This window comes from Pseudophryne corroboree, chromosome 3, assembly GCF_028390025.1.
Source record: "Pseudophryne corroboree isolate aPseCor3 chromosome 3, aPseCor3.hap2, whole genome shotgun sequence".
Classification (NCBI taxonomy): Eukaryota; Metazoa; Chordata; class Amphibia; order Anura; family Myobatrachidae; genus Pseudophryne; species Pseudophryne corroboree.
The window spans coordinates 520,651,313-520,678,332 of record NC_086446.1 but is presented as its reverse complement, the minus strand read 5'-3'; the positions used below and the strand labels follow the sequence as shown (position 1 = coordinate 520,678,332).

The window sequence follows — 27,020 nt, the reverse complement described above, 5'->3', positions numbered from 1 at the left end:
GACTAGGTTTGCTCATACACTTGGTACCTGCCCATCACTTCTTGGTTCTTTGGCTAAGACCGAATGTAGTATCTGTTCTTATCATTTTACTATCTGATACAACACCTCTCTGGGGCCCATTTATTAAAGGGAATTTTAGAATAGGGCGATGGAAGAAAAGCTTTTGCTTTCCACTTCACGCCTTGACGTGTTATTGCATTACTTCCAGGACCGGTACACAATGCTTATTTTTGTTGGACTCCCTAGTCTTGGCGGATCTCCACGATGGTCCTAACAGACAGATCTTTTGTGAGAGGTAGGTGTCAGGGTTTGATGCTCATGTCACTATTCCTTCCTCAAGGGTCAGGCTGAGATTCACACACTTATGGCAATTGGCCACTACTGGCTTCTACCTTCCACACTTCTCAACCATTGTGTTTTCTGTTTGTTACCCAACTACTGTATTCATTTCATCGTATCTGGACATGGTTAGCCATCTTCGCATGTCTCTCGTGCTGTTTCAATGTGCACATCAGATTCTTTGGTAATGCTTTATCATTCCCCCAACCGAAGCTGGTGTTCTCCTAAGTGGTCCTTCTTCGGATGCTCTTCTCTGTCATTATCATCGCTAGTCTGTTTTACATTGTTCTGAGACTGCTTTTTCTGTGCATTCCAGGGTGCCCTAGTGGGCTGCCAGGTGGAATGCTTCGGTTTCTACATTTTTCGGTTTCTTTTTGGTCCATGGTTCTTAATTGGTCTGTTACCTTCTTGATAAATGCAGGTCCCAGGTTCGACTTTCCTTGTTCTCAGGGGTGTTGGATACTTCCATGTCTGTTGGTCAGGGTCTAGCGTATGCTTTCCTTGATGACCACTGTCTCCATCCTTGCAACCACTGTTTAGTTTGGTCATAGGGTTTTCCAATTTCTCAGCGCCTTCCCACCTGGAACATCAGCTTTGGGATATCCCCATTGTCTATGCTCCAGTGTCCCCTAGTGGATGAAGGAGAAAATAGAATTTTAATACTTACTGATAAGTCATTTTCTCAGATTCCATAGGGGACACTGGACGCCCTCCTAATGCTGCTCCTTACGGCCGTGTTCCCTAGTCATTGCAGTTGCTTGTTGGTTGTCTCCTGCTTTTTGGTCGTTGCAGCTTTTCTCGATGTTCAGTCTTTGGACTTTTTGCTTAGTTTGTTCCTTCTTCCTTTCTCTCCTTCCTCTGTTGTCTCTGCTCTCCATCTCCTCTCGGTTTGGTTTATGTAAACTGGGCTTGGAGGAGTATAGAGGGGAAGGAGCCAGCTACACTTCCTGAAAAAATTTAAGTGCCAGGCTCCAATTATCCACCTGTCTATACTCCATTGTCTATGCTCCAGTGTCCCCTATGGAATCGGAGAAAAGGATTTATCAGTAAGTACCAAAATCCTATTTTTTTTAAGAGAAGAAATAAAAGTTGTATTTTAATCGTAATAACATTTCAGTAAAAGAGTGCCCCACAAAGGGATTTATGCACTTTTTAGTGACTTCTCTGCCAATGACTGTTTAGATAAATCAGATGCATATACTACTGTCAAATCTTGTGTGTAGACTTACTAAAGTGCGGGTTTATAGAAGTGGAGATGTTGCCTATATCAGATCGTAGCTTTTATCTTCTGGAAGGTGCTAGATAAATACAAGTTATGTAGTCTTCAATGTTACTACATAAAACATAAAATCATTTGTGTGACAGTACTGTATACTGTAAGCTCTTCAGAGCAGAGTCTTGGATTTCATTTCTTTTACATCTTTTGTATTTTCTTATTTTGTTTATGTAGTCTGTGTTCTTTGTTGTTTATTACTGCACTTATCCCTTTTGCAGTTTGTATATATAAACCCATTTGGGCTTGAAGGACAGATTGACGTCCACATGTCCAGCATTCACGTAAATACTTTGTGTACTTTTTGGCCCTTTTTGCCATAGGGATTAATATATCATAATTGTATGTATGATAGAATGTGCCACTTGCAGATACTGATCTGATTTGGGTAATGAGTTAGATTTGAGAAAATGCAATACATTTCTTTGTTAAAAAAATAATGTAGAGCCAAATTCTTTTGATGCATATCTAGAGCAATATCGCCATGGTGAATATAGACAGTTTGTATGTAATATTTTGAGGATAATTACTAAAAACCCAATTAGGTGTATGGAAGGCAATCAATTTGCCGGCAGTTGGGATCCCAGGGTTTAGGATGCTGACTCCGGAATCCTGATAGACAAAAATGCCGACAGCTGGAATACCGTCTCACAGGGATTATTCCCTCTCGTGGGTGTCCACGACACCCATAATGTTGGAATAGATTCTGTGGCGAGCGGAGTGAAAGCTCAGCGTGGTGAGTGCAGCGAGCCTGCAAGGGGACCCGGACCGCTCGCCCCGCTGCCGGCATTCTGGCGGGCGGGATTCCGCTGTCGGAATACTGACAGCCGGCATCCCGTCCACGAGAATACATATGACTTCCAGGTGTACATGTTCAGTATGGTTCCGGTATGAATGGTCGACCATGGTATGGTCGACAGTCATTAGGTTGACCACTATTGGTTGACATTGGCATGGTCGACATGGACAAATGGTCGACACATGAAAGGTCGGCACATGGAAAGGTCGACATGCAGTTTTTTTTTAACTTTTTTGGTGTCGTTTTCTGCGTAAAGTGACGGGGAACCCCAATTAGTGCACCACGTCCCCTTGCATAGCTCGCTTCGCTCACCATGCTTCGGGCAAGGTGCCTCGCTCCACTACTGCTGCGCTCGGCACAGATTACCGTTCCCAGTCGTAGTCCACGTGGATCATAAAGTAAGGAAAAGTTCCCCAAAACAAAAAAAATGTGAAAAACTCACGTCGACCTTTCATGTGTCGACAATTTTCATGTGTCGACCAATAGTGGTCAACCTAATGGCTGTCGACCATAACATGGTCGACCATCCAAACGGATACCGTTGAGTATCATACTTGCTTTAGTTGGCTTGTACAATTAGTACACAGGCTCCTGAATTCTGCATTTTCATAACCAACCGTGTTCTGCATAACAGTCTCTTGAGAATAATACCAAAACAAAAGAGCATTTTTAAAACTGGCAAGGAACTCCTTGATAGACACTTCTCTACCTCTAAAGTGTACAGAGACATGGCAAGATGATGCAAATCGCATTTAAACAGCAACTAGTTACCTGAAACCTAGGTGAGAATATTCCTTAGTGACCCAAATAAAGTCATCAAAGCCACGTCCACCTTGGTTAGCTCCAGCATACGCTCTGTGTACCTCTCATCCCCTGGATAGCAAGTGTGAAAAGCAGGCAAGTACTGATTGAGTAAAGTTCCAAAATGTTTTTGGTTTTCTGAATATGAGTTGGGTTCTAAATTTGGGATACACATATCTGTAAGTTCATGTGGATCATTAACAAAACGGTTCCATACTGTGTATCTATTTGCTAGTGTAATTTACAAACTGAGAGCAGCGACTGATTGCGTTGCTGCACTCTGTCTTCAGTACCTGGGGATCAGGCTTTTTTCTTTCCTTTTTTCTGAAATTGTTTGTGTTATTAAAGTAATGGGACTGGTTGTAGCCACATATGAACTCAGAAATATGTTTATTATCCCAAGATTCCCTATATACTGTACAGTATGAAACGGGTTACATTCATTTTATCGGCGAACGGGATGCTGGCTGTCAATATCCCGACAGCGGCATACCACCCACCAACAGTGAGGTGAGCGCTAAGAGTCGCCTTATGTGCTCGCTACGCAGCGGGCTTGGTGGCTCGCTGCGCTCGCCATAGGATCTATTGCCACTCTATGGGTGTCTGGGACACCCACGAGTGGGAATAGCCCTGGTGCGCCGGGATTCCATCTGGCGGCATTGTTGGCTGTCAGGATTTCGGCGTTGGTATTCTAAACACAGGGATTATGACAGCTGCCATTTTAACTGCAACCAGTATCAATCATACGACAACCAATTATGCCAACTGAGTTAATGCTCCTTCTATACAGGTTTAGGCGGGTACACACTAGGCGATTTCTGCCTAAAAAAATAAACGATAACGACATTTATGTCATTGTCATTTATTTTTAGCCTGAAATTGTCCAGTGTGTATGGGGGTAATATTGATGAATGATGGGGGTCATTCCGAGTTGTTCGCTCGCAAGCTGCTTTTAGCAGCTTTGCACACGCTAAGCCGCCGCCTACTGGGAGTGAATCTTAGCATAGTAAAATTGCGAACGAAAGATTCGCAATATTGCGAAAAGACTTCTCTGTGCAGTTTCTGAGTAGCTCGAGACTTACTCTGCCAGTGCGATCAGTTCAGTGCTTGTCGTTCCTGGTTTGACGTCACAAACACACCCAGCGTTCGACCAGACACTCCTCCGTTTCTCCAGCCACTCCCGCGTTTTTCCCAGAAACTGTAGCGTTTTTTCACACACTCCCATAAAACGGCCTGTTTCCGCCCAGAAACACCCACTTCCTGTCAATCACATTACGATCACCAGAACGAAGAAAAAACCTCGTAATGCCGTGAGTAAAATTCCTAACTGCATAGCAAATTTACTTGGCGCAGTCGCATTGCGGACATTGCGCATGCGCATTAGCGACTATTCGCTCAGTTGTGACAAAAAAATAACGAGCGAACAACTCGGAATGACCCCCGATGTGCGCTCCCACGTCATTCAGCGTTTACCAATATTGGGCTGAACTGCATGTTTGGGAATGCTGGCAGTGATGTCACTGAACGTTATCGTTGAACGATAACGTTCAGTGTGTATGCACTGTATTGTTGAACACTATATTGTTCAAAGATATAGTCATTCATTGCCAGCATTCAAACATTGCATAGTGTGTACCCTCCTTTTACTCTGCTTTTCATGGAGAAAACATCTTTGTATCTCTGCATAATAAATCACTGTATATTTGGATTTGCCTTGCTGCAAAAATATAGGGGCGTGGCTTTATGGGGAAGGGGCGTGGCCACACAGTAGTACCAATTCACATCACACCACACAGTAGCATCCGTCAGTCACATTACACCACACAGTAGCGTCCGTCAGTCACATTACACCACACAGTAGCGTCCGTCAGTCACGTTACACCACACAGTAGCGTCCGTCAGTCACGTTACACCACACAGTAGCGTCCGTCAGTCACGTTACACCACACAGTAGCGTCCATCAGTCACGTTACACCTCATAGTAGCTACCGCCAGTCACATTATACTGCACAGTAGCGACCGTCAGTCACATTACACTGCACAGTAGCGTCCATCAGTCACATTACACAACACAGTAGTGACCATCAGTCACATTACACAGCACAGTAGCAACTGTCAGTCACATTACACCACACATTAGCGTCCAATAGTCACATTACCCGGCACAGTATCATCCATCACATTACACCGCACTGTATCGACCATCAGTCAAATTACAGTAGCATCTGTCTGTCACGTTACACCACACAGTAGCGTCTGTCAGTCACATTAGACTGCACATTCGCTTCTGTCAGTCACGTTACACAGCACAGTATTACCCCTTATACACATTCTGCCAGCTAGAGAGAGTGTGTGTGTAAAGAGAGAGTGAGAGTGTATGTTGCGTCCCCCTTCCCCTATTGAGAAATGAACTATTGCACTATTTACATATACATAAATTTTCCCATCTGCACTGACACTCAGCTGTCGGCTTCTATTCCTCGCAAGTGTCCCTCTCCACACACTACATGAATGCAGTGCAGGAGAAGTGAGTGGATAGGGCTTCAGCTGCCCACTCGTGGGACCAAGATATCTGCTGCCGGAGAAGGGGACCAGGGGAAGACGCACATACTCTCTCCATGCTATAGGCATGGATGCGGTGCAGGAGAAGTGAGTGAGCGGGGCTTAGGCTGGGGACAAGATAGCTGCAGCAGGAGAGGGGGACAATGGAGGGGGCGGAGCCTGTGGACGGGCAGCTGTAGCGCTGTCTTGCTACTAGGTGTGTACTGTAGGTGCGAGAAGGAACTGGGCGCACCTCACCGCAGCTAGCAGCAGTGGCTGTGGAGCGGTCTTTCATAATAGACAGTACGGAGCGGCCCTGAGGGTTGTGCAGGCGGTCCTGCGCCTACAGTGCCCATGCGCTGTGTGCCAGGCACCGCTGGCACAGACCTAGTTACGGCTCTGGCTGCTTCTTATCATAGCATGTACATGGTTGGGCATGGTGCTTTCTGCTCCTCAGTCTGGGAGCATTGCTCTGTGCTCTTACATCATTGGGCCTAATTCATATCTGATCGCAGCAGCAAATTTGGTAGCTAATGGACAAAACCATGTGCACTGCAGGGGGGGGGGGGGCAGTATTTACCCTGCACAGAAACAATATAACCCACCCAAATCTAACTCTCTCTGCACATGTGTTATCTGCTGACCCCCCCCCCCCCCTCCCTGCAGTGTTCATGGTTTTGCCCATTAGCTAACAAATTTGCTGCTGCGATCAGATCTGAATTAGGCCCATAGCCCAGTGCCTCACTCCCAGCCCATCACTGACATGGAGCAGTAGTAGCCGGCAGTTGTACAGGTAAGAAGCTTCTGAATGATCAGATGATCCTAAATGTCATCATATCCTGTGTATTTTAAAACCAGTATCTCAAAATGCATTACAATTATATGATAATGCTAGAACTAAGTGATGAATTACATGTTCATTCTGCCTTATTGTGCAAGTTTCCGTTGCGAAATGTAAGCAGTGTGCAATTAAAAAATATTCTTTACTAATGCTACAGTTGTGTGTTGTTCTACAACCCTACAAAGGATGTTTTTATAGCAGCTACATAGGTGCAAGAATGTACATGTATAGAAGAAAAAGTATGACTCTTGTTTGGGCGCACTCTTATGTTAACTATCTGTTAATTGATAAGTCAAGTATTTGAGGAGTAATAACAGTACAATCTTTATTTCTGCTCTTTAAAATACATGGGGGCTAAACACGACAGGTTGGAGATGGAGTAAATGTGGATAGGTCAGCTGGAGACAACGGTCTCCCAATTTATTGTTCAGATCTTAATTATTCCTAGATAAATGCATGTCGGAAGTTAGCTACATATTAAGCTACTTCCCTCTGCCCAAGATCTGTACAAACTGTGTTTGTATTAATGCAGCCCTAATTGGGTTACAATCGTGAAGTGGGAGAGCCCATACACTTGGTAACACTTCTAAACAATGACCTCCGTAATGAGTAAAAAGAATGTAATGGGAGTAGGAAGATAAAGTATAAGTGGTGATACTGCTGTTGGTATTTTTTCTACAGGAAGGGGAGTCTCCCTACTTCACTGGGTATTCCCTAGTGGTCGCCCGTCTAGGTACTGACCCAGCCCACCTGCGTTTAGCTTCCAAGATCGGACGAGATTGGGCGTGAAAGTAGGGGTATGGTCGTAGGAGGGTTCAAACCTATAGTACCAATGAGAGTGCACCGAAATGGGAGGATTAATTCCTCCTCGGAAAAGAGAATGCTAGAAATGCGTACTGAGAGAGGAGAAAAGTGACAAGAAAGTGAACAGGTGTGAATCTGCTGTCCACGTTAGACCGAGGAAGTGTGTCTCCTGGGGGGACACGCTCCTCTGAATCGTGGATGAGAGTTCACAGAAGAAAGAGCAGTAGGAAGAGATATATGTGTAATTTTAGGATGGGAGGAAGAAAAGGCAAAAAGAAGGTTGTTTACACATTAACTGTAGGTCCCCTGGGGGTTACCTCAGATGTTTGATTACTGCCAAATCCTGGTTCAAAGATACAACACAGTGACAGGTGTTTAAAACAAATATCCACCAGAGATAGAGATGGAGAGAATATCTTATGAATGGTGTCAAAACATAGTATATATAGCGTTGCTTGTGCACTTTGGATTTACATAGCAATAAACAGTTTGATGGACGAATTTATGTCGTGCACCAGAACCTTAGATTTCACAGGTGATATGAGCAGAATGTCCCGTATCAGGACAGATCTTAGTCATTGGCACAGGCCTATACCTGAGGCAAAAAGAAAGAAATACCCCTGTACACTTTTCTCAATGGTGAGGAAACTTCACGGGAGCATGCAATACACAGTCTGAGATTACCTAGGGCAGAGTACATGCAGGATCACACCGCACCTGTCCTATTTACACTTGGGTGTGAGAAAAAAGTGTGGCACATTATACTAGGGCAATGAGAGGACATAGATAAACCATGCTAATTAATTGAAAACACCAGCACTGTGAATATAGAGATTCTCTCTGTGAGCAGAAGGGGGCTTTGAAAATTGGAGCAGGTAACTGTTGGATGTCACTTCTACAGTTAGTAGATGAACAGGGTGCCTGCAAGAGATGCAAGGCCACCAATACCTGCCCCTGTCACAAAGTTAGGCCTCAGATTACCTAAACTGCATTGTACAATTATTATTATTATTATTATTATTATTATTATTTTTTATATATATAATTCTTCAGGTGAATGTCAAATACCACTCCTTCATTTGGTAGGCAGATAGGGTGCCCGCAAGAAATGCGGGACCACCAATACCTGCCCTTATCACAGGGTTAAACCTCAGAGTAACTAGACTGAAATGGTACAAATATGCAATATAACTAGGCTGGAAGCACCAGCAATATAGCTTAGAGCAATTTCTGCACTGTAGCAAGGGTGCTCAGTCTTAGCAATAGAAATGGTACAACAATGATAAATAAACATCACCACTCCAAGTGTCAGACAGGTCGGGTGCTTGCAGGAATGCAGGAAAACGCATTTCACCCGGTCTCGGGCTTGTTCACTTCCATTCTGAACAGCTCCTTAGTATCTCCATAGCTGGGTGTTTAAAAACCCTGAGTGATTATTGCCAACCAATAGCTGACCGTGTGGGCGGATATGCACTAAACATATGGTCCAATCCAGGGCCTTACAAATAAATCATATGGGCGGGTTATACTGGGGAAGGTAAAATGGGCTGAGAGGGGCGGAAGTTGCACTTCTCACTTCCGCCCTAAGTGTGTTGCCACATTGGGGACATAATGGCAATGTAGTCAGAGGACGGCGTACTATAGCAGACTGAGTGTAGTAAAGGTTACGGGAAATGTTCCCGTCCTGCTTGGGTAATCTCGTCTGAGCGGCCGCGAGGAGTGGCATAGCGCTGGTGAGTGTGGGCGGAAGCTGTCATCCGAACTTCCGCCCGCTCTCGGGATGTCCGGTTGCTAGGATACCCGCGTCTGGGTAAGCAAAGCTGGAAGACTTCAGGAGGCCGACATGAGGATACTGGAGTGCCCTCGTGAATGTTAAAGGGCATTCAGGGAGGGGCCAGTATGCCCCGCCCACCCTCCGTACATGAGAATGAGGGTAACACTAAAAACAAAAAATAAAATATAAAATATAAAATAAATAAAAAATAAATAAAAATGTAAATATAAATAATAAAAATAATAATAAAATTAAAATATATGAATACGAATGTACAAATTATATATGAAAAGATAGTAAGATGAGCATAAATGTGGTTGTAAAACTGAAAATAGATGATAGAGATAAGTGACAATGAAAGTAGGAGTAAAAATTAGTGAACAAAATAAATAAGAATATTGATAAATAAAAAAAATATGAATTATATGTTGTGTGTAAGTGAAAAAAATATATAATAACTGTAAAGTGAATGAGGTGCTAGATGATGAGAGCGGGCCATTAGGTGAATAACAGGTGAGTGGTATGTAAATGTAGAATGAAGGAGTGTGAGCCAATGGAGGACAGGTGTTGGTCTGGGTGACAAAGGTGCTAAAATAAGGCATGGATAGCTGTAGTGCCACGAGCTTGCTTGTAATAGATCATATATCAGATTGACGAGTGTGGAATAGGCGGAAAAAGTGAGTGCACCCTAGGGGGAGGAGGGTGATACTGAAGTTGGGAGTCTATGTGAGAGAGTGAGTGTTGTGTGATAATTAGTGTCGAACCAGTGCCAAGATGATGTGTAGGTGGAGTGAAGATACTGGTTACTGTTGAACAAGAATATAACGTAGGAGATATTACTAAATAAAAAATGCCGAAATATACATATTGGAACATGATATCAATGTAGGATGAAAAAGGTGGAGGGGCCCAAGGAGTCATGAAGGTTGTCTGAGGTGTGTGTCAGGTGTGGGAAGAACCAAAGGGGAAAGGAGGAATTTGATAGGTCATAAGGACTAACTGTGATTATAATTATAAGAATACGTTGTAATTAATATTCTCATTGAGGCCATTCGGTCGAAGTCCACCCAGCCTGAAGGTCCACTCGCTTTCTTTTTTCAAAAGTTCCTTGGTGATATCGCCACCCCTGATTCCCAGATGGATTTGCTCCAGACCAAAGATCTTAAGGTCCTTCTGATGATCCTTATGCCGGGTATAAAAATGTCTGGCAACTGTAGTTATCTGCTTCATCCGGGCAAGGTCCATGGCGGCATTACGGCAGGTGCCAAGATGTTCCAAAGCGCTTTCCTTGAGTTTACGAGTTGTCATTCCTATATATCTGATGTTGCAACTGCATGTGATGCAATAAATGAGTGCTTGCGTGTCGCAGTTAAAAAATTGTTTGATCCTTATGGTCTTACCATATCTGTCCACCACTGAATTGGTTTTCAGAATATGGGGGCAAGCTTTGCATTTACCACAAGGGAAAGAGCCCGTCACTGTTGTGTGTGCTGGTGTTCCGCTGGCCATGAAGTCCGTAATCTGACTTTGCGTGGGTGTCTTTTCAATGAAGTGGCTTCTGACCAAATGGTCTTTAATATTTTTCGACCTGCGCCAACTCATGTTGACATTTGAGTCTATGTAAGGTGATAGGTCCGCATCTGACTGTAATATGGGAAGATGTTTTTCAATTGCCTGTTTTAGGAGTTTCCATTCAGGACAGAAAGTTCCGATAAACCTGATTTTGGTCTCATCCTTCTTACTCTTAAACTGGCGTTGTGAAATTAAAATGTCTCTACTGGTGTAGAGTGCCTCTTTGCGGGCCCGCTTCAGCGAGCGCTTACTGTATCCCCTCTCTAGGAGCCGATTGATCAATACAAGGCTCTTCACCTTATAGATCTTTAGCTCTGAGCAGTTTCGCCTCAGTCTCAAAAATTCCCCTTTAGGAATGTTCTCTATGGTGGGGGGAAAGTGTGCGCTGGTTTGAAGGAGGATACTGTTTGTGGCTGTTTCTTTTCGATAGAGTTCCGTTGCTACCGCGCCGTTTGGAGACATGTAAACCCGTAGGTCCAGGAAGGCAACCATATCTTTGCTAATTGTGTGTGTTAATTTTATGTTCAAGTTATTGCTGTTGAGAAGATGAAAAAATGATAACAGGAGTTCCTCTGTGCCATCCCAGATAATAAAGATATTGTCTATATACCTAAGCCAGATTAGCACATGTTCTGTATACTTGTCATTCTGTTCGTTGAAGACATGAGTTTGCTCCCATCTCCCCAAAAATAAGTTGGCGTAAGTTGGTGCGCAAGCCCCTAACTTGCAGGTAGAACCGATCCTGGAAAGTGAAATGATTTTTCTCCAGTACAAATTTCAACAGATTGTAAAGTAATGAATTGAAATCATCATTCCCGCTGGAGTCCAAGAAGTATTTGGCTGCCTCTAGGCCCATCTGGTGATCGATACTGGTGTATAGGGCTTCCACGTCCAGTGTAGCTAATAGGAAATGCTCTTCAAAGTTAATATCTTGAATCTTACGGAGCAAATCCGATGTATCCTGTAAATAGGATGGCAGTTGTAATACATACTCCCGAAGATGTAAGTCCAGGAAGCGGCTTGGTTGTTCCAGCATCCCTCCATTCCCAGACATGATGGGTCTTCCAGGTGGTCTATGGATGTTCTTATGGACCTTGGGAAGGAGGTAAAAAGTGGGCATCCTGGGATTGGTAACCGAGAGATATTTGTGTTCCTGCTTTGTTATGGTACCAGTTGATACTGCTTCATTAATCAGCTGAGAGTATTCTCTCAAAAACTGTGGGATCGGATTATGGGAAAGTTTTTGATAACAGGTCGTCTGATTCAGTTGGCGAAGTGCCTCAATTGTATACATCTCTGTTGGTCAAAGGACTATGTTCCCGCCCTTATCGGACGGTTTAATGACCACGTCTTTCCACGAATGCAGTTCCTTGAGTGCTAGTCTTTCTTCTTTCTTCAGATTGTCCGGAAATGCATGTCGCTTGTTGATATTTCGCATGTGGATGTCATCAAATTCCTTGGCAACCGAATTCAAAAATACTCGCACTTCGGGGCTGTGATCATCTGAGGGAAAAAAGGTTGATTAGCCTTTACACATTGGACGTCGGTCTGTTGCCAGATCCATGTTGGATTCAGCGTAAAGTTCTTCCAGGATGCTAAGTGTGTTGCTGTCCTCCTCCGTTAGGGGGGCATCTAGGATACCCTCTTTATGTTGGATCCTTTTTGCAAAAAAATTTTTTAACAGAAGTTTACGACCGAAGAGTCTTAAATCTTTTTCCCACATGAACCTATCAAAGGACTTTGTGGGAGAAAAAGAGAGGCCTTTGCTAAGAACATTGGATTGTGCAGGAGTGAGGATTCTATGAGATAGATTAATTATTGTTAAACATTGGGATGTGGTCGGGTCTACCGAATTTTCCGCCTCTGGCGTTCCGGGTACTTGGATGTGCGTGGCGGATCCCAGCGGGGATCTCGTCCCGTGTCTCTTCTTCCTCCCTCGTCTCGTCTTTCTTGTGGTCTGTACCTTCCTCTCGGTTTCTGGCCTCTTTCTAAAAAATGAGGGGAACCTTCTCGGCTAGAATTAGAGGTGGGTCGTGTCGTATCGTGCTCTTCACTTTGAGAATCTTCACTATTTGATGACTCAAATTCTGAGAGAGTATACTCCTCTTGTTGCCTTCTACCTCTATTTCTGGAGGGCTGTGAGTTCCACCTAAAAATATCTCCTTGTGAGAAGTCTCGCTTATCTCTTTGTAATTTGTTGCGTTTTCTGTCAATGATGGTTTTTCATAGGTGTCGAGATCCTTCTTGTGTTTTTCGAAGGTTGTCTGGAAGGATACGTCTTTTTCCCAATTTTCTAAATCCTTTCCCAAATTTTCTATGTCTTTTTCAACCTGATCTAATACCAGGGTGTCATGTTTAATCAGGATATGTAAAAGATCATTAGAACATTTCAGGAGAGCTGATTCCCATTCGCTCTTGAGGTTCTCTGTAGCAAGAGGAAACGAGGGGAAAATCTTGGGCCTAAGACCCCTTGGTACTATTTTATGCTTGATGTAATTGTCTAAGGTGGTGATGTCCCAAGTAAGACGAATGCGTCTCTGGAGAGTTTTTTGTAATTTGGAGAAAGGGAGCCTCCAGTCAGTGGACGTTCTTTCAATGTCGAGAGTTTCAGAGAGGAGATCTTCAAATTGTCCTACATTCCTTCGTTTCGACAACTCATTTTTGAGAGAGAAAGAGGACATAATGTAGTGGGAGTATCACTGGTGCCAAAATGCCCGTGTAACACAAGTTGTCGCACCGGTTAATCACGGTTAGGAGCGGGAGCTAAGGTTGATGAATGTAAGGCCGTAGACAAATTAGGACATGTTTAACAAGGTAAAAGAGCGAAAAACTGGAGATCAGAGACAATTTATGGGGCGATGGAGAGTATCTGCCCTGTACAAAGTTGTATAGTGTGGACGTGCAACGGATCAGAAGCTGAGCTTAGCTCAGCATGAATAAATGCTTACACAAAAAAGGGAGGTTTTTGATCCTGCACCGACCTAGATTCAAAGTACGTACTAATATGGATGCCAAGAAGTGGACAATAATGCTGAATAATAGCAATTAATATCTGTCCGTGTGGCGGTGCGCCCGGAGTCAAAGAGAGGGGGGAATGTACATGTATAGAAGAAAAAGTATGACTCTTGTTTGGGCGCACTCTTATGTTAACTATCTGTTAATTGATAAGTCAAGTATTTGAGGAGTAATAACAGTACAATCTTTATTTCTGCTCTTTAAAATACATGGGGGCTAAACACGACAGGTTGGAGATGGAGTAAATGTGGATAGGTCAGCTGGAGACAACGGTCTCCCAATTTAATGTTCAGATCTTAATTATTCCTAGATAAATGCATGTCGGAAGTTAGCTACATATTAAGCTACTTCCCTCTGCCCAAGATCTGTACAAACTGTGTTTGTATTAATGCAGCCCTAATTGGGTTACAATCGTGAAGTGGGAGAGCCCATACACTTGGTAACACTTCTAAACAATGACCTCCGTAATGAGTAAAAAGAATGTAATGGGAGTAGGAAGATAAAGTATAAGTGGTGATACTGCTGTTGGTATTTTTTCTACAGGAAGGGGAGTCTCCCTACTTCACTGGGTATTCCCTAGTGGTCGCCCGTCTAGGTACTGACCCAGCCCACCTGCGTTTAGCTTCCAAGATCGGACGAGATTGGGCGTGAAAGTAGGGGTATGGTCGTAGGAGGGTTCAAACCTATAGTACCAATGAGAGTGCACCGAAATGGGAGGATTAATTCCTCCTCGGAAAAGAGAATGCTAGAAATGCGTACTGAGAAAGGAGAAAAGTGACAAGAAAGTAAACAGGTGTGAATCTGCTGTCCACGTTAGACCGAGGAAGTGTGTCTCCTGGGGGGACACGCTCCTCTGAATCGTTGATGAGAGTTCACAGAAGAAAGAGCAGTAGGAAGAGATATATGTGTAATTTTAGGATGGGAGGAAGAAAAGGCAAAAAGAAGGTTGTTTACACATTAACTGTAGGTCCCCTGGGGGTTACCTCAGATGTTTGATTACTGCCAAATCCTGGTTCAAAGATACAACACAGTGACAGGTGTTTAAAACAAATATCCACCAGAGATAGAGATGGAGAGAATATCTTATGAATGGTGTCAAAACATAGTATATATATCGTTGCTTGTGCACTTTGGATTTACATAGCAATAAACAGTTTGATGGACGAATTTATGTCGTGCACCAGAACCTTAGATTTCACAGGTGATATGAGCAGAATGTCCCGTATCAGGACAGATCTTAGTCATTGGCACAGGCCTATACCTGAGGCAAAAAGAAAGAAATACCCCTGTACACTTCTCTCAATGGTGAGGAAACTTCACGGGAGCATGCAATACACAGTCTGAGATTACCTAGGGCAGAGTACATGCAGGATCACACCGCACCTGTCCTATTTACACTTGGGTGTGAGAAAAAAGTGTGGCACATTATACTAGGGCAATGAGAGGACATAGATAAACCATGCTAATTAATTGAAAACACCAGCACTGTGAATATAGAGATTCTCTCTGTGAGCAGAAGGGGGCTTTGAAAATTGGAGCAGGTAACTGTTGGATGTCACTTCTACAGTTAGTAGATGAACAGGGTGCCTGCAAGAGATGCAAGGCCACCAATACCTGCCCCTGTCACAAAGTTAGGTCTCAGATTACCTAAACTGCATTGTACAATTATTATTTTCTCTGACGTCCTAAGTGGATGCTGGGGACTCCGTCAGGACCATGGGGAATAGCGGCTCCGCAGGAGACAGGGCACAAAATTAAAAGTTTGACCACTAGGTGGTGTGCACTGGCTCCTCCCCCTATGACCCTCCTCCAAGCCTCAGTTAGATTTTTGTGCCCGGCCGAGAAGGGTGCAATCTAGGTGGCTCTCCTAAAGAGTTGCTTAGAATAAAAGTTTGTTAGGTTTTTTTATTTTCAGTGAGTCCTGCTGGCAACAGGCTCACTGCAACGCGGGACTAAGGGGAGAAGAAGCGAACTCACCTGCGTGCAGGATGGATTGGGCTTCTTAGGCTACTGGACACTAGCTCCAGAGGGACGATCACAGGTACAGCCTGGATGGGTCACCGGAGCCGCGCCGCCGTCCCCCTTACAGATGCTGAAGTGAGAAGAGGTCCAGAAATCGGCGGCTGAAGACTTTCCAGTCTTCTTAAGGTAGCGCACAGCACTGCAGCTGTGCGCCATTGCTCTCAGCACACTTCACACCGCGGTCACTGAGGGTGCAGGGCGCTGGGGGGGGGCGCCCTGGGCAGCAATGAGATTACCTATACTGGCTAAAAATACATCACATATAGCCCCTGGGCTATATGGATGTATTTAACCCCTGCCAGGATTTCAGAAAAACCCGGGAGAAGAGCCCGCCGAAAAGGGGGTGGGGCCTATCTCCTCAGCACACAGCGCCATTTTTCCCACACAGCTCCGCTGGTAGGAAGGCTCCCAAGCTTTCCCCTGCACTGCACTACAGAAACAGGGTAAAATCAGAGAGGGGGGGCACTTATTTGGCGATATTCATAATATTTAAGCTGCTATAAGGGGAACACACTTATTTAAGGTTGTCCCTATATATTTATAGCGCTTGGGTGTGTGCTGGCAAACTCTCCCTCTGTCTCCCCAAAGGGCTAGTGGGGTCCTGTCTTCTATCAGAGCATTCCCTGTGTGTCTGCTGTGTGTCGGTACGTGTGTGTCGACATGTATGAGGACGATGTTGGTGTGGAGGCGGAGCAATTGCCTGTAGTGGTGATGTCACCCCCTAGGGAGTCGACACCGGAATGGATGGCTTTGTTTATGGAATTACACTCAGTCGGTCGATACGGACACCGACACGGACACTGACTCCAGTGTCGACGGTGAAGAAATAAACGTATTTTCCAGTAGGGCCACTCGTTACATGATCACGGCAATGAAGGAGGCTTTACATATTTCTGATACTGCAAGTACCACAAAAAGGGGTATTATGTGGGGTGTGAAAAAACTACCTGTAGTTTTTCCTGAATCAGATGAATTGAATGAAGTGTGTGATGAAGCGTGGGTTAACCCCGATAAAAAACTGCTAATTTCAAAGAAGTTATTGGCATTATACCCTTTCCCGCAGGAGGTTAGGGCGCGCTGGGAAACACCCCCTAGGGTAGATAAGGCGCTCACACGCTTATCAAAACAAGTGGCGTTACCGTCCCCAGAAACGGCCGCCCTCAAAGACCCAGCTGATAGGAGGCTGGAAAATACCCTAAAAAGTATATACACACATACTGGTGTTATACTGCGACCAGCTATCGCATCAGCATGGATGTGCAGTGCTGGGGTGGCTTGGTCGGAGTCACTGACTGAAAATATTGATACCCTGGATAGGGACAGTATTTTATTGACTATAGAGCATTTAAAGGATGCATTCCTTTATATGCGAGATGCACAGAGGGATATTTGCACTCTGGCATCAAGAGTAAGTGCGCTGTCCATCTCTGCCAGAAGAAGTTTATGGACGCGACAGTGGTCAGGTGATGCGGATTCCAAGCGGCATATGGAAGTATTGCTGTATAAAGGGGAGGAGTTATTTGGGGTCGGTCTATCGGACTTGGTGGCCACGGCAACAGCCGGAAAATCCACCTTTTTACCTCAGGTTACCTCCCAGCAGAAAAAGACACCGTCTTTCAGCCGCAGCCTTTTCGTTCCCATAAGAACAAGCGGGCAAAAGGGCATTCATATCTGCCCCGAGGCAAAGGAAAGGGTAAGAGACTGCAGCAAGCAGCTCCCTCTCAGGAGCAGAAGCCCTCCCCCGCTTCTGCAAAGTCCTCAGCATGACGCTGGGGCCTTACAAGCGGACTCAGGTGCGGTGGGGGGTCGCCTCAAGAATTTCAGCGCGCAGTGGGCTCACTCGCAAGTGGACCCCTGGATCCTGCAGGTAGTATCTCAGGGTTACAGGTTGGAATTCGAGACGTCTCCCCCTCGCCGGTTCCTGAAGTCTGCTTTACCAACGTCTCCCTCCGACAGGGAGACGGTATTGGAAGCCATTCACAAGCTGTATTCTCAGCAGGTGATAGTCAAGGTACCCCTTCTACAACAAGGAAAGGGGTATTATTCCACGCTGTTTGTGGTACCGAAGCCGGACGGCTCGGTAAGACCTATTCTAAATCTGAAGGCTTTGAACATGTACATACAAAAGTTCAAGTTCAAGATGGAGTCACTCAGAGCAGTGATAGCGAATCTGGAAGAAGGGGACTTTATGGTGTCCTTGGACATCAAGGATGCTTACCTCCATGTCCCAATTTGCCCTTCACACCAAGGGTACCTCAGGTTCGTGGTACAAAACTGTCATTATCAGTTTCAGACGCTGCCGTTTGGATTGTCCACGGCACCCCGGGTCTTTACCAAGGTAATGGCCGAAATGATGATTCTTCTTCGAAGAAAAGGCGTATTAATTATCCCTTACTTGGACGATCTCCTGATAAGGGCAAGATCCAGAGAACAGTTAGAGGCCGGTGTAGCACTAACCCAAGTAGTGCTGCAACAGCACGGGTGGATTCTAAATTTTCCAAAATCCCAGCTAAGCCCGACGACACGTCTGCTGTTCCTAGGGATGATTCTGGACACTGTTCAGAAAAAGGTGTTTCTTCCGGAGGAGAAAGCCAGGGAGTTATCCGAACTTGTCAGGAACCTCCTAAAACCAGGAAAAGTGTCTGTGCATCATTGCACAAGAGTCCTGGGGAAAATGGTGGCTTCTTACGAAGCGATTCCATTCGGCAGATTCCACGCACGAATTTTTCAGTGGGATCTGCTGGACAAATGGTCCGGATCGCATCTGCAGATGCATCAGCGGATAACCTTGTCTCCGAGGACAAGGGTGTCTCTTCTGTGGTGGTTGCAGAGTGCTCATCTGTTAGAGGGCCGCAGATTCGGAATACAGGACTGGGTCCTGGTGACCACAGATGCCAGTCTGAGAGGCTGGGGAGCAGTCACACAGGGAAGAAACTTCCAGGGCGTGTGGTCAAGCCTGGAGACGTCTCTTCACATAAATATACTGGAGCTAAGAGCGATCTACAATGCTCTAAGCCTGGCAAAACCTCTGCTTCAGGGTCAGCCGGTGTTAATCCAGTCGGACAACATTACGGCAGTCGCCCACGTAAACAGACAGGGCGGCACAAGAAGCAGGGGGGCAATGGCAGAAGCTGCGAGGATTCTTCGCTGGGCGGAAAATCATGTGATAGCACTGTCAGCAGTGTTCATTCCGGGAGTGGACAACTGGGGAGCAGACTTCCTCAGCAGACACGACCTTCACCCGGGAGAGTGGGGACTTCATCCAGAAGTCTTCCACATGCTTACGATCCGTTGGGAAAAACCAATGGTGGACATGATGGCGTCACGCCTCAACAAAAAACTGGACAGGTATTGCGACAGGTCAAGAGATCCTCAGGCAATAGCTGTGGACGCACTGGTAACACCATGGGTGTTCCGGTCAGTGTATGTGTTCCCTCCTCTGCCTCTCATACCCAAGGTACTGAGAATTATACGGCAAAGGGGAGTAAGAACGATACTCGTGGCTCCGGATTGGCCAAGAAGGACTTGGTACCCGGAACTTCAGGAGATGCTCACGGAAGATCCGTGGCCCCTACCTCTAAGAAGGGACCTGCTTCAGCAGGGTCCTTGTCTATTCCAAGACTTACCGCGGCTGCGTTTGACGGCATGGCGGTTGAACGCCGGATCCTGAAGGAAAAAGGCATTCCGGAAGAAGTCATTCCTACCCTGATTAAAGCCAGGAAGGAAGTGACCGCACAGCATTATCACCGCATTTGGAGAAAATATGTTGCGTGGTGTGAGGCCAGGAGGGCCCCGACGGAGGAATTTCAACTCGGTCGATTCCTACATTTCCTGCAAACAGGATTGTCTATGGGCCTCAAATTGGGGTCCATTAAGGTTCAAATATCGGCCCTGTCGATTTTCTTCCAGAAAGAATTGGCTTCAGTTCCTGAAGTCCAAACTTTTGTCAAAGGAGTACTACATATACAGCCCCCGGTTGTGCCTCCAGTGGCAACGTGGGATCTCAATGTAGTTTTGGAATTCCTCAAATCCCATTGGTTTGAGCCACTTAAATCGGTGGATTTGAAATATCTTACATGGAAAGTGACCATGCTACTGGCCCTGGCTTCGGCCAGGAGAGTGTCAGAGTTGGCGGCTTTATCGTACAAAAGCCCATATCTGATTTTCCATTCGGACAGGGCAGAACTGCGGACGCGTCCTCAGTTTCTCCCTAAGGTGGTATCAGCGTTTCACCTGAACCAACCTATTGTGGTGCCTGCGGCTTCTAGCGGCTTGGAGGACTCCAAGTTGTTGGACGTTGTCAGAGCCTTAAAAATATATATTTCAAGGACGGCTGGAGTCAGAAAGTCTGACTCGCTGTTTATACTGTATGCACCCAACAAGCTGGGTGCTCCTGCGTCTAAGCAGACGATTGCTCGTTGGATTTGTAGCACAATTCAACTTGCGCATTCTGTGGCAGGCCTGCCACAGCCAAAATCTGTAAATGCCCACTCCACGAGGAAGGTGGGCTCATCTTGGGCGGCTGCCCGAGGGGTCTCGGCATTACAACTCTGCCGAGCAGCTACGTGGTCAGGGGAGAACACGTTTGTAAAATTCTACAAATTTGATACCCTGGCTAAGGAGGACCTGGAGTTCTCTCATTCGGTGCTGCAGAGTCATCCGCACTCTCCCGCCCGTTTGGGAGCTTTGGTATAATCCCCATGGTCCTGACGGAGTCCCCAGCATCCACTTAGGACGTCAGAGAAAATAAGAATTTACTTACCGATAATTCTATTTCTCGTAGTCCGTAGTGGATGCTGGGCGCCCATCCCAAGTGCGGATTGTCTGCAATACTTGTACATCCTCTGTTATCATGCTGTTAACTGGGTTCAGATCACAAGTTGTACAGGGTGATTGGTGTGGCTGGTATGAGTCTTACCCGGGATTCAAAATCCTTCCTTATTGTGGACGCTCGTCCGGGCACAGTATCCTAACTGAGGCTTGGAGGAGGGTCATAGGGGGAGGAGCCAGTGCACACCACCTAGTGGTCAAACTTTTAATTTTGTGCCCTGTCTCCTGCGGAGCCGCTATTCCCCATGGTCCTGACGGAGTCCCCAGCATCCACTACGGACTACGAGAAATAGAATTATCGGTAAGTAAATTCTTCTTATTATTATTATTATTATTATTTTTTATATAATTAATTCTTCAGGTGAATGTCAAATACCACTCCTTCAGTTGGTAGGCAGATAGGGTGCCCGCAAGAAATGCGGGACCACCAATACCTGCCCTTATCACAGGGTTAAACCTCAGAGTACCTAGACTGAAATGGTACAAATATGCAATATAACTAGGCTGGAAGCACCAGCAATATAGCTTAGAGCAATTTCTGCACTGTAGCAAGGGTGCTCAGTCTTAGCAATAGAAATGGTACAACAATGATAAATAAACATCACCACTCAAAGTGTCAGACAGGTCGGGTGCTTGCAGGAATGCAGGAAAACGCGTTTCACCCGGTCTTGGGCTTGTTCACTTCCATTCTGAACAGCTCCTTAGTATCTCCATAGCTGGGTGTTTAAAAACCCTGAGTGATTATTGCCAACCAATAGCTGACCGTGTGGGCGGATATGCACTAAACATATGGTCCAATCCAGGGCCTTACAAATAAATCATATGGGCGGGTTATACAGGGGAAGGTAAAATGGGCTGAGAGGGGCGGAAGTTGCACTTCTCACTTCCGCCCTAAGTGTGTTGCCACATTGGGGACATAATGGCAATGTAGTCAGAGGACGGCGGGCTATAGCAGACTGAGTGTAGTAAAGGTTACGGGAAATGTTCCCGTCCTGCTTGGGTAATCTCATCTGAGCGGCCGCGAGGAGTGGCATAGCGCTGGTGAGTGTGGGCGGAAGCTGTCATCCGAACTTCCGCCCGCTCTCGGGATGTCCGGTTGCTAGGATACCCGCGTCTGGGTAAGCAAAGCTGGAAGACTTCAGGAGGCCGACATGAGGATACTGGAGTGCCCTCGTGAATGTTAAAGGGCATTCAGGGAGGGGCCAGTATGCCCCGCCCACCCTCCGTACATGAGAATGAGGGTAACACTAAAAACAAAAAATAAAATATAAAATAAATAAAAAATAAATAAAAATGTAAATATAAATAATAAAAATAATAATAAAATTAAAATATATGAATACGAATGTACAAATTATATATGAAAAGATAGTAAGATGAGCATAAATGTGGTTGTAAAACTGAAAATAGATGATAGAGATAAGTGACAATGAAAGTAGGAGTAAAAATTAGTGAACAAAATAAATAAATAAGAATATTGATAAATAAAAAAAATATGAATTATATGTTGTGTGTAAGTGAAAAAAATATGTAAGTGAAAAAAATATATAATAACTGTAAAGTAAATGAGGTGCTAGATGATGAGAGCGGGCCATTAGGTGAATAACAGGTGAGTGGTATGTAAATGTAGAATGAAGGAGTGTGAGCCAATGGAGGACAGGTGTTGGTCTGGGTGACAAAGGTGCTAAAATAAGGCATGGATAGCTGTAGTGCCACGAGCTTGCTGGTAATAGATCATATATCAGATTGACGAGTGTGGAATAGGCGGAAAAAGTGAGTGCACCCTAGGGGAGGAGGGTGATACTGAAGTTGGGAGTCTATGTGAGAGAGTGAGTGTTGTGTGATAATTAGTGTCGAACCAGTGCCAAGATGATGTGTAGGTGGAGTGAAGATACTGGTTACTGTTGAACAAGAATATAACGTAGGAGATATTACTAAATAAAAAATGCCGAAATATACATATTGGAACATGATATCAATGTAGGATGAAAAAGGTGGAGGGGCCCAAGGAGTCATGAAGGTTGTCTGAGGTGTGTGTCAGGTGTAGGAAGAACCAAAGGGGAAAGGAGGAATTTGATAGGTCATAAGGACTAACTGTGATTATAATTATAAGAATACGTTGTAATTAATATTCTCATTGAGGCCATTCGGTCGAAGTCCACCCAGCCTGAAGGTCCACTCGCTTTCTTTTTTCAAAAGTTCCTTGGTGATATCGCCACCCCTGATTCCCAGATGGATTTGCTCCAGACCAAAGATCTTAAGGTCCTTCTGATGATCCTTATGCCGGGTATAAAAATGTCTGGCAACTGTAGTTATCTGCTTCATCCGGGCAAGGTCCATGGCAGCATTACGGCAGGTGCCAAGATGTTCCAAAGCGCTTTCCTTGAGTTTACGAGTTGTCATTCCTATATATCTGATGTTGCAACTGCATGTGATGCAATAAATGAGTGCTTGCGTGTCGCAGTTAAAAAATTGTTTGATCCTTATCGTCTTACCATATCTGTCCACCACTGAATTGGTTTTCAGAATATGGGGGCAAGCTTTGCATTTACCACAAGGGAAAGAGCCCGTCACTGTTGTGTGTGCTGGTGTTCCGCTGGCCATGAAGTCCGTAATCTGACTTTGCGTGGGTGTCTTTTTAATGAAGTGGCTTCTGACCAAATGGTCTTTAATATTTTTCGACCTGCGCCAACTCATGTTGACATTTGAGTCTATGTAAGGTGATAGGTCCGCATCTGACTGTAATATGGGAAGATGTTTTTCAATTGCCTGTTTTAGGAGTTTCCATTCAGGACAGAAAGTTCCGATAAACCTGATTTTGGTCTCATCCTTCTTACTCTTAAACTGGCGTTGTGAAATTAAAATGTCTCTACTGGTGTAGAGTGCCTCTTTGCGGGCCCGCTTCAGCGAGCGCTTACTGTATCCCCTCTCTAGGAGCCGATTGATCAATTGAAGGCTCTTCACCTTATAGATCTCTAGCTCCGAGCAGTTTCGCCTCAGTCTCAAAAATTCCCCTTTAGGAATGTTCTCTATGGTGGAGGGAAAGTGTGCGCTGGTTTGAAGGAGGATACTGTTTGTGGCTGTTTCTTTTCGATAGAGTTCCGTTGCTACCGCGCCGTTTGGAGACTTGTAAACCCGTAGGTCCAGGAAGGCAACCATATCTTTGCTAATTGTGTGTGTTAATTTTATGTTCAAGTTATTGCTGTTGAGAAGATGAAAAAATGATAACAGGAGTTCCTCTGTGCCATCCCAGATAATAAAGATATCGTCTATATACCTAAGCCAGATTAGCACATGTTCTGTATACTTGTCATTCTGTTCGTTGAAGACATGAGTTTGCTCCCATCTCCCCAAAAATAAGTTGGCGTAAGTTGGTGCGCAAGCTGCGCCCATAGCGGTGCCCCTAACTTGCAGGTAGAACCGATCCTGGAAAGTGAAATGATTTTTCTCCAGTACAAATTTCAACAGACTGTAAAGTAATGAATTGAAATCATCATTCCCGCTGGAGTCCAAGAAGTATTTGGCTGCCTCTAGGCCCATCTGGTGATCGATACTGGTGTATAGGGCTTCCACGTCCAGTGTAGCTAATAGGAAATGCTCTTCAAAGTTAATATCTTGAATCTTACGGAGCAAATCCGATGTATCCTGTAAATAGGATGGCAGTTGTAATACATACTCCCGAAGATGTAAGTCCAGGAAGCGGCTTGGTTGTTCCAGCATCCCTCCATTCCCAGACATGATGGGTCTTCCAGGTGGTCTATGGATGTTCTTATGGACCTTGGGAAGGAGGTAAAAAGTGGGCATCCTGGGATTGGTAACCGAGAGATATTTGTGTTCCTGCTTTGTTATGGTACCAGTTGATACTGCTTCATTAATCAGCTGAGAGTATTCTCTCAAAAACTGTGGGATCGGATTATGGGAAAGTTTTTGATAACAGGTCGTCTGATTCAGTTGGCGAAGTGCCTCAATTGTATACATCTCTGTTGGCCAAAGGACGATGTTCCCGCCCTTATCGGACGGTTTAATGACCACGTCTTTCCACGAATGCAGTTCCTTAAGTGCTAGTCTTTCTTCTTTCTTCAGATTGTCCGGAAATGCATGTCGCTTGTTGATATTTCGCATGTGGATGTCATCAAATTCCTTGGCAACCAAATTCAAAAATACTCGCCCTTCGGGGCTGTGATCATCTGAGGGAAAAAAGGTTGATTTGCCTTTACACATTGGACGTCGGTCTGTTGCCAGATCCATGTTGGATTCAGCGTAAAGTTCTTCCTGGATGCTAAGTGTGTTGCTGTCCTCCTCCGTTAGGGGGGCATCTAGGATACCCTCTTTATGTTGGATCCTTTTTGCAAAAAAAATTTTTAACAGAAGTTTACGACCGAAGAGTCTTAAATCTTTTTCCCACAGGAACCTATCAAAGGACTTTGTGGGAGAAAAAGAGAGGCCTTTGCTAAGAACATTGGATTGTGCAGGAGTGAGGATTCTATGAGATAGATTAATTATTGTTAAACATTGGGATGTGGTCGGGTCTACCGAATTTTCCGCCTCTGGCGTTCCGGGTACTTGGATGTGCGTGGCGGATCCCAGCGGGGATCTCGTCCCGTGTCTCTACATGTACATTCCCCCCTCTCTTTGACTCCGGGCGCACCGCCACACGGACAGATATTAATTGCTATTATTCAGCATTATTGTCCACTTCTTGGCATCCATATTAGTACGTACTTTGAATCTAGGTCGGTGCAGGATCAAAAACCTCCCTTTTTTGTGTAAACATAGGTGCAAGACACAGATAATTGTTATCATATGTAATGGGCAAATTCTTTGCCAGTGCTTGTATTTCTATATATATTATCTCTCCTGAATCATCAGGATAACTGTATTTATTATATTGTCTATGTTCAGGGTAAAGTCAGCAATAGTGAAGAAAGAAGAGACGATGAACAGTTTGCGGAAGCAGTGTGAGGTTAGTGGAAATCTCCTAGAATAATAAGAGACCTTGACTACGCAAAATTGCATTCATTGGCTTGTACACGCTCTTCTACAACTTTGGCTGAATATATTGCTTTAGATTTCTGGCTCCTTCAGTGCTTTTCAGTTATTTTATAATGACAGAGCTGTTTAGTTCTGTTGCCATGAGACACAAAGCTGCTCTCTTGATATGTTAATGCTGTGCACAAAGCATATTTGTGTTACATCAACAGAGAAAATGCTGCAAATTTATATAAACTTGATGATGAAGTATTTGTTTGTATTTGGGGCTTTGCAGTACCTCATGCCAGCTGCCTGTTTAGTCTAGAACTGCATAGAACCCCAAGAAAAAAGATAACTAGGTGCTGTTTTGAAACCTTTGATTGTCAAATCTTAAAAGATCTATAACAATAATATAATAGAAAATTTGCAGCTGTAACTTATGAGGTACATCACACCTTACACCTTGTTCCCATGACAAAACAGTATTATAAACAGCGCTTCTATGCCGTGCTAAATGTAATAAAAAGAATGGAACATGAAGTTGCATAAAAAAAATAGAATTATTCTATTTTTCATGTCTCATTCCTTTCTGTGCTAGTTAACAAAGGACTTGGTACCTCATGCCTCAGTGATGTCATTAGCGACAAAAGGGCACAATAGCATTCCTCCAAGCCATATTACGTTATCTGTGACAGTCCTGAACTTGGGGGGCTGTCCTGCAATCAATTAATTTGTACTGATATGCAGGAGATCATTGGGCGGTTTTGCATGCTGTGGAGTCAGGCATGCAGCTTAATAGCATTTTTCCTTGAGTCAAAACATACACCAGGGCCACCAGAATCCCCCTTAGGAGACTTCTGATGTTGGAACATATTGCAACACTGAGCTACGCATTTAGCCTATCTCATGACTGGAATTACAGAAGTATAATGTGTTGTCTACCTTTACAATGTCTTTTTGTCTTGCAGGCAGCAGTCAAGAGAGCAGATCACTTAGAAGCTCTCCTGGAACAGCAACGAAAACAGCTATTGGCCAAGTAGTCATTATTGCAGATAAGACTCTCAACTCCCTGGCCCTGTTCCCATGTGTTCCGGCGTGAGCTTCCCTCTGACACTACTGCAGGATTTTCAGTTTGTGCTTTACCCCAGTTCCGATGCCTGTGCATTCTGTTTGTGCCTTTTGTTTCCGACTATAAAATGAATATTTTTTTTTTACTATTAGTCTAGTGTCTTTCATTGAAATCTGTATTTTAAGAATTTTATTCATTTTAAAATGACCAAATTATAATACTTTGCTATGAAGAAGGTATTTATTTTTGAGATTGCATTCATATGTAAATTACCAGACTGCATTACTGCATCACTCTGGGCATTCAACTTACTCACTGGCAGATGTGGGGAGAGATGTGTGCTGTGCGTGCGGGGGGGCGCTCATTTCA

At 44.7% G+C, this 27,020-nt stretch overlaps 1 protein-coding gene, 1 non-coding gene and 2 pseudogenes across 6 annotated transcripts in view; 2 read left to right on the top strand and 2 right to left on the bottom strand.

Moving 5' to 3' along the window:
• The window catches only part of CEP131 (centrosomal protein 131), a 377,073-nt gene extending 350,277 nt beyond the window's left edge, over positions 1–26,796 (top strand). For all 5 annotated transcript variants that reach the window (XM_063961104.1, XM_063961102.1, XM_063961103.1 and 2 more), the window contains 2 exons: positions 25,514–25,574; positions 26,551–26,796. In XM_063961104.1, coding sequence (XP_063817174.1) covers positions 25,514–25,574; positions 26,551–26,622 — 133 coding nt within the window. In that variant the 3' untranslated portion in view covers positions 26,623–26,796. The remainder of the gene's footprint in view (positions 1–25,513; positions 25,575–26,550) is intronic.
• LOC134899783 (U2 spliceosomal RNA) lies at positions 34–224 on the top strand. Its single transcript, XR_010173386.1, has one exon. It is a non-coding gene; the product is annotated as a U2 spliceosomal RNA (small nuclear RNA).
• On the bottom strand, positions 7,287–7,405 carry LOC134897582 (5S ribosomal RNA; annotated as a pseudogene).
• On the bottom strand, positions 14,314–14,432 carry LOC134897581 (5S ribosomal RNA; annotated as a pseudogene).
• Positions 26,797–27,020: the final 224 nt, after the last annotated feature.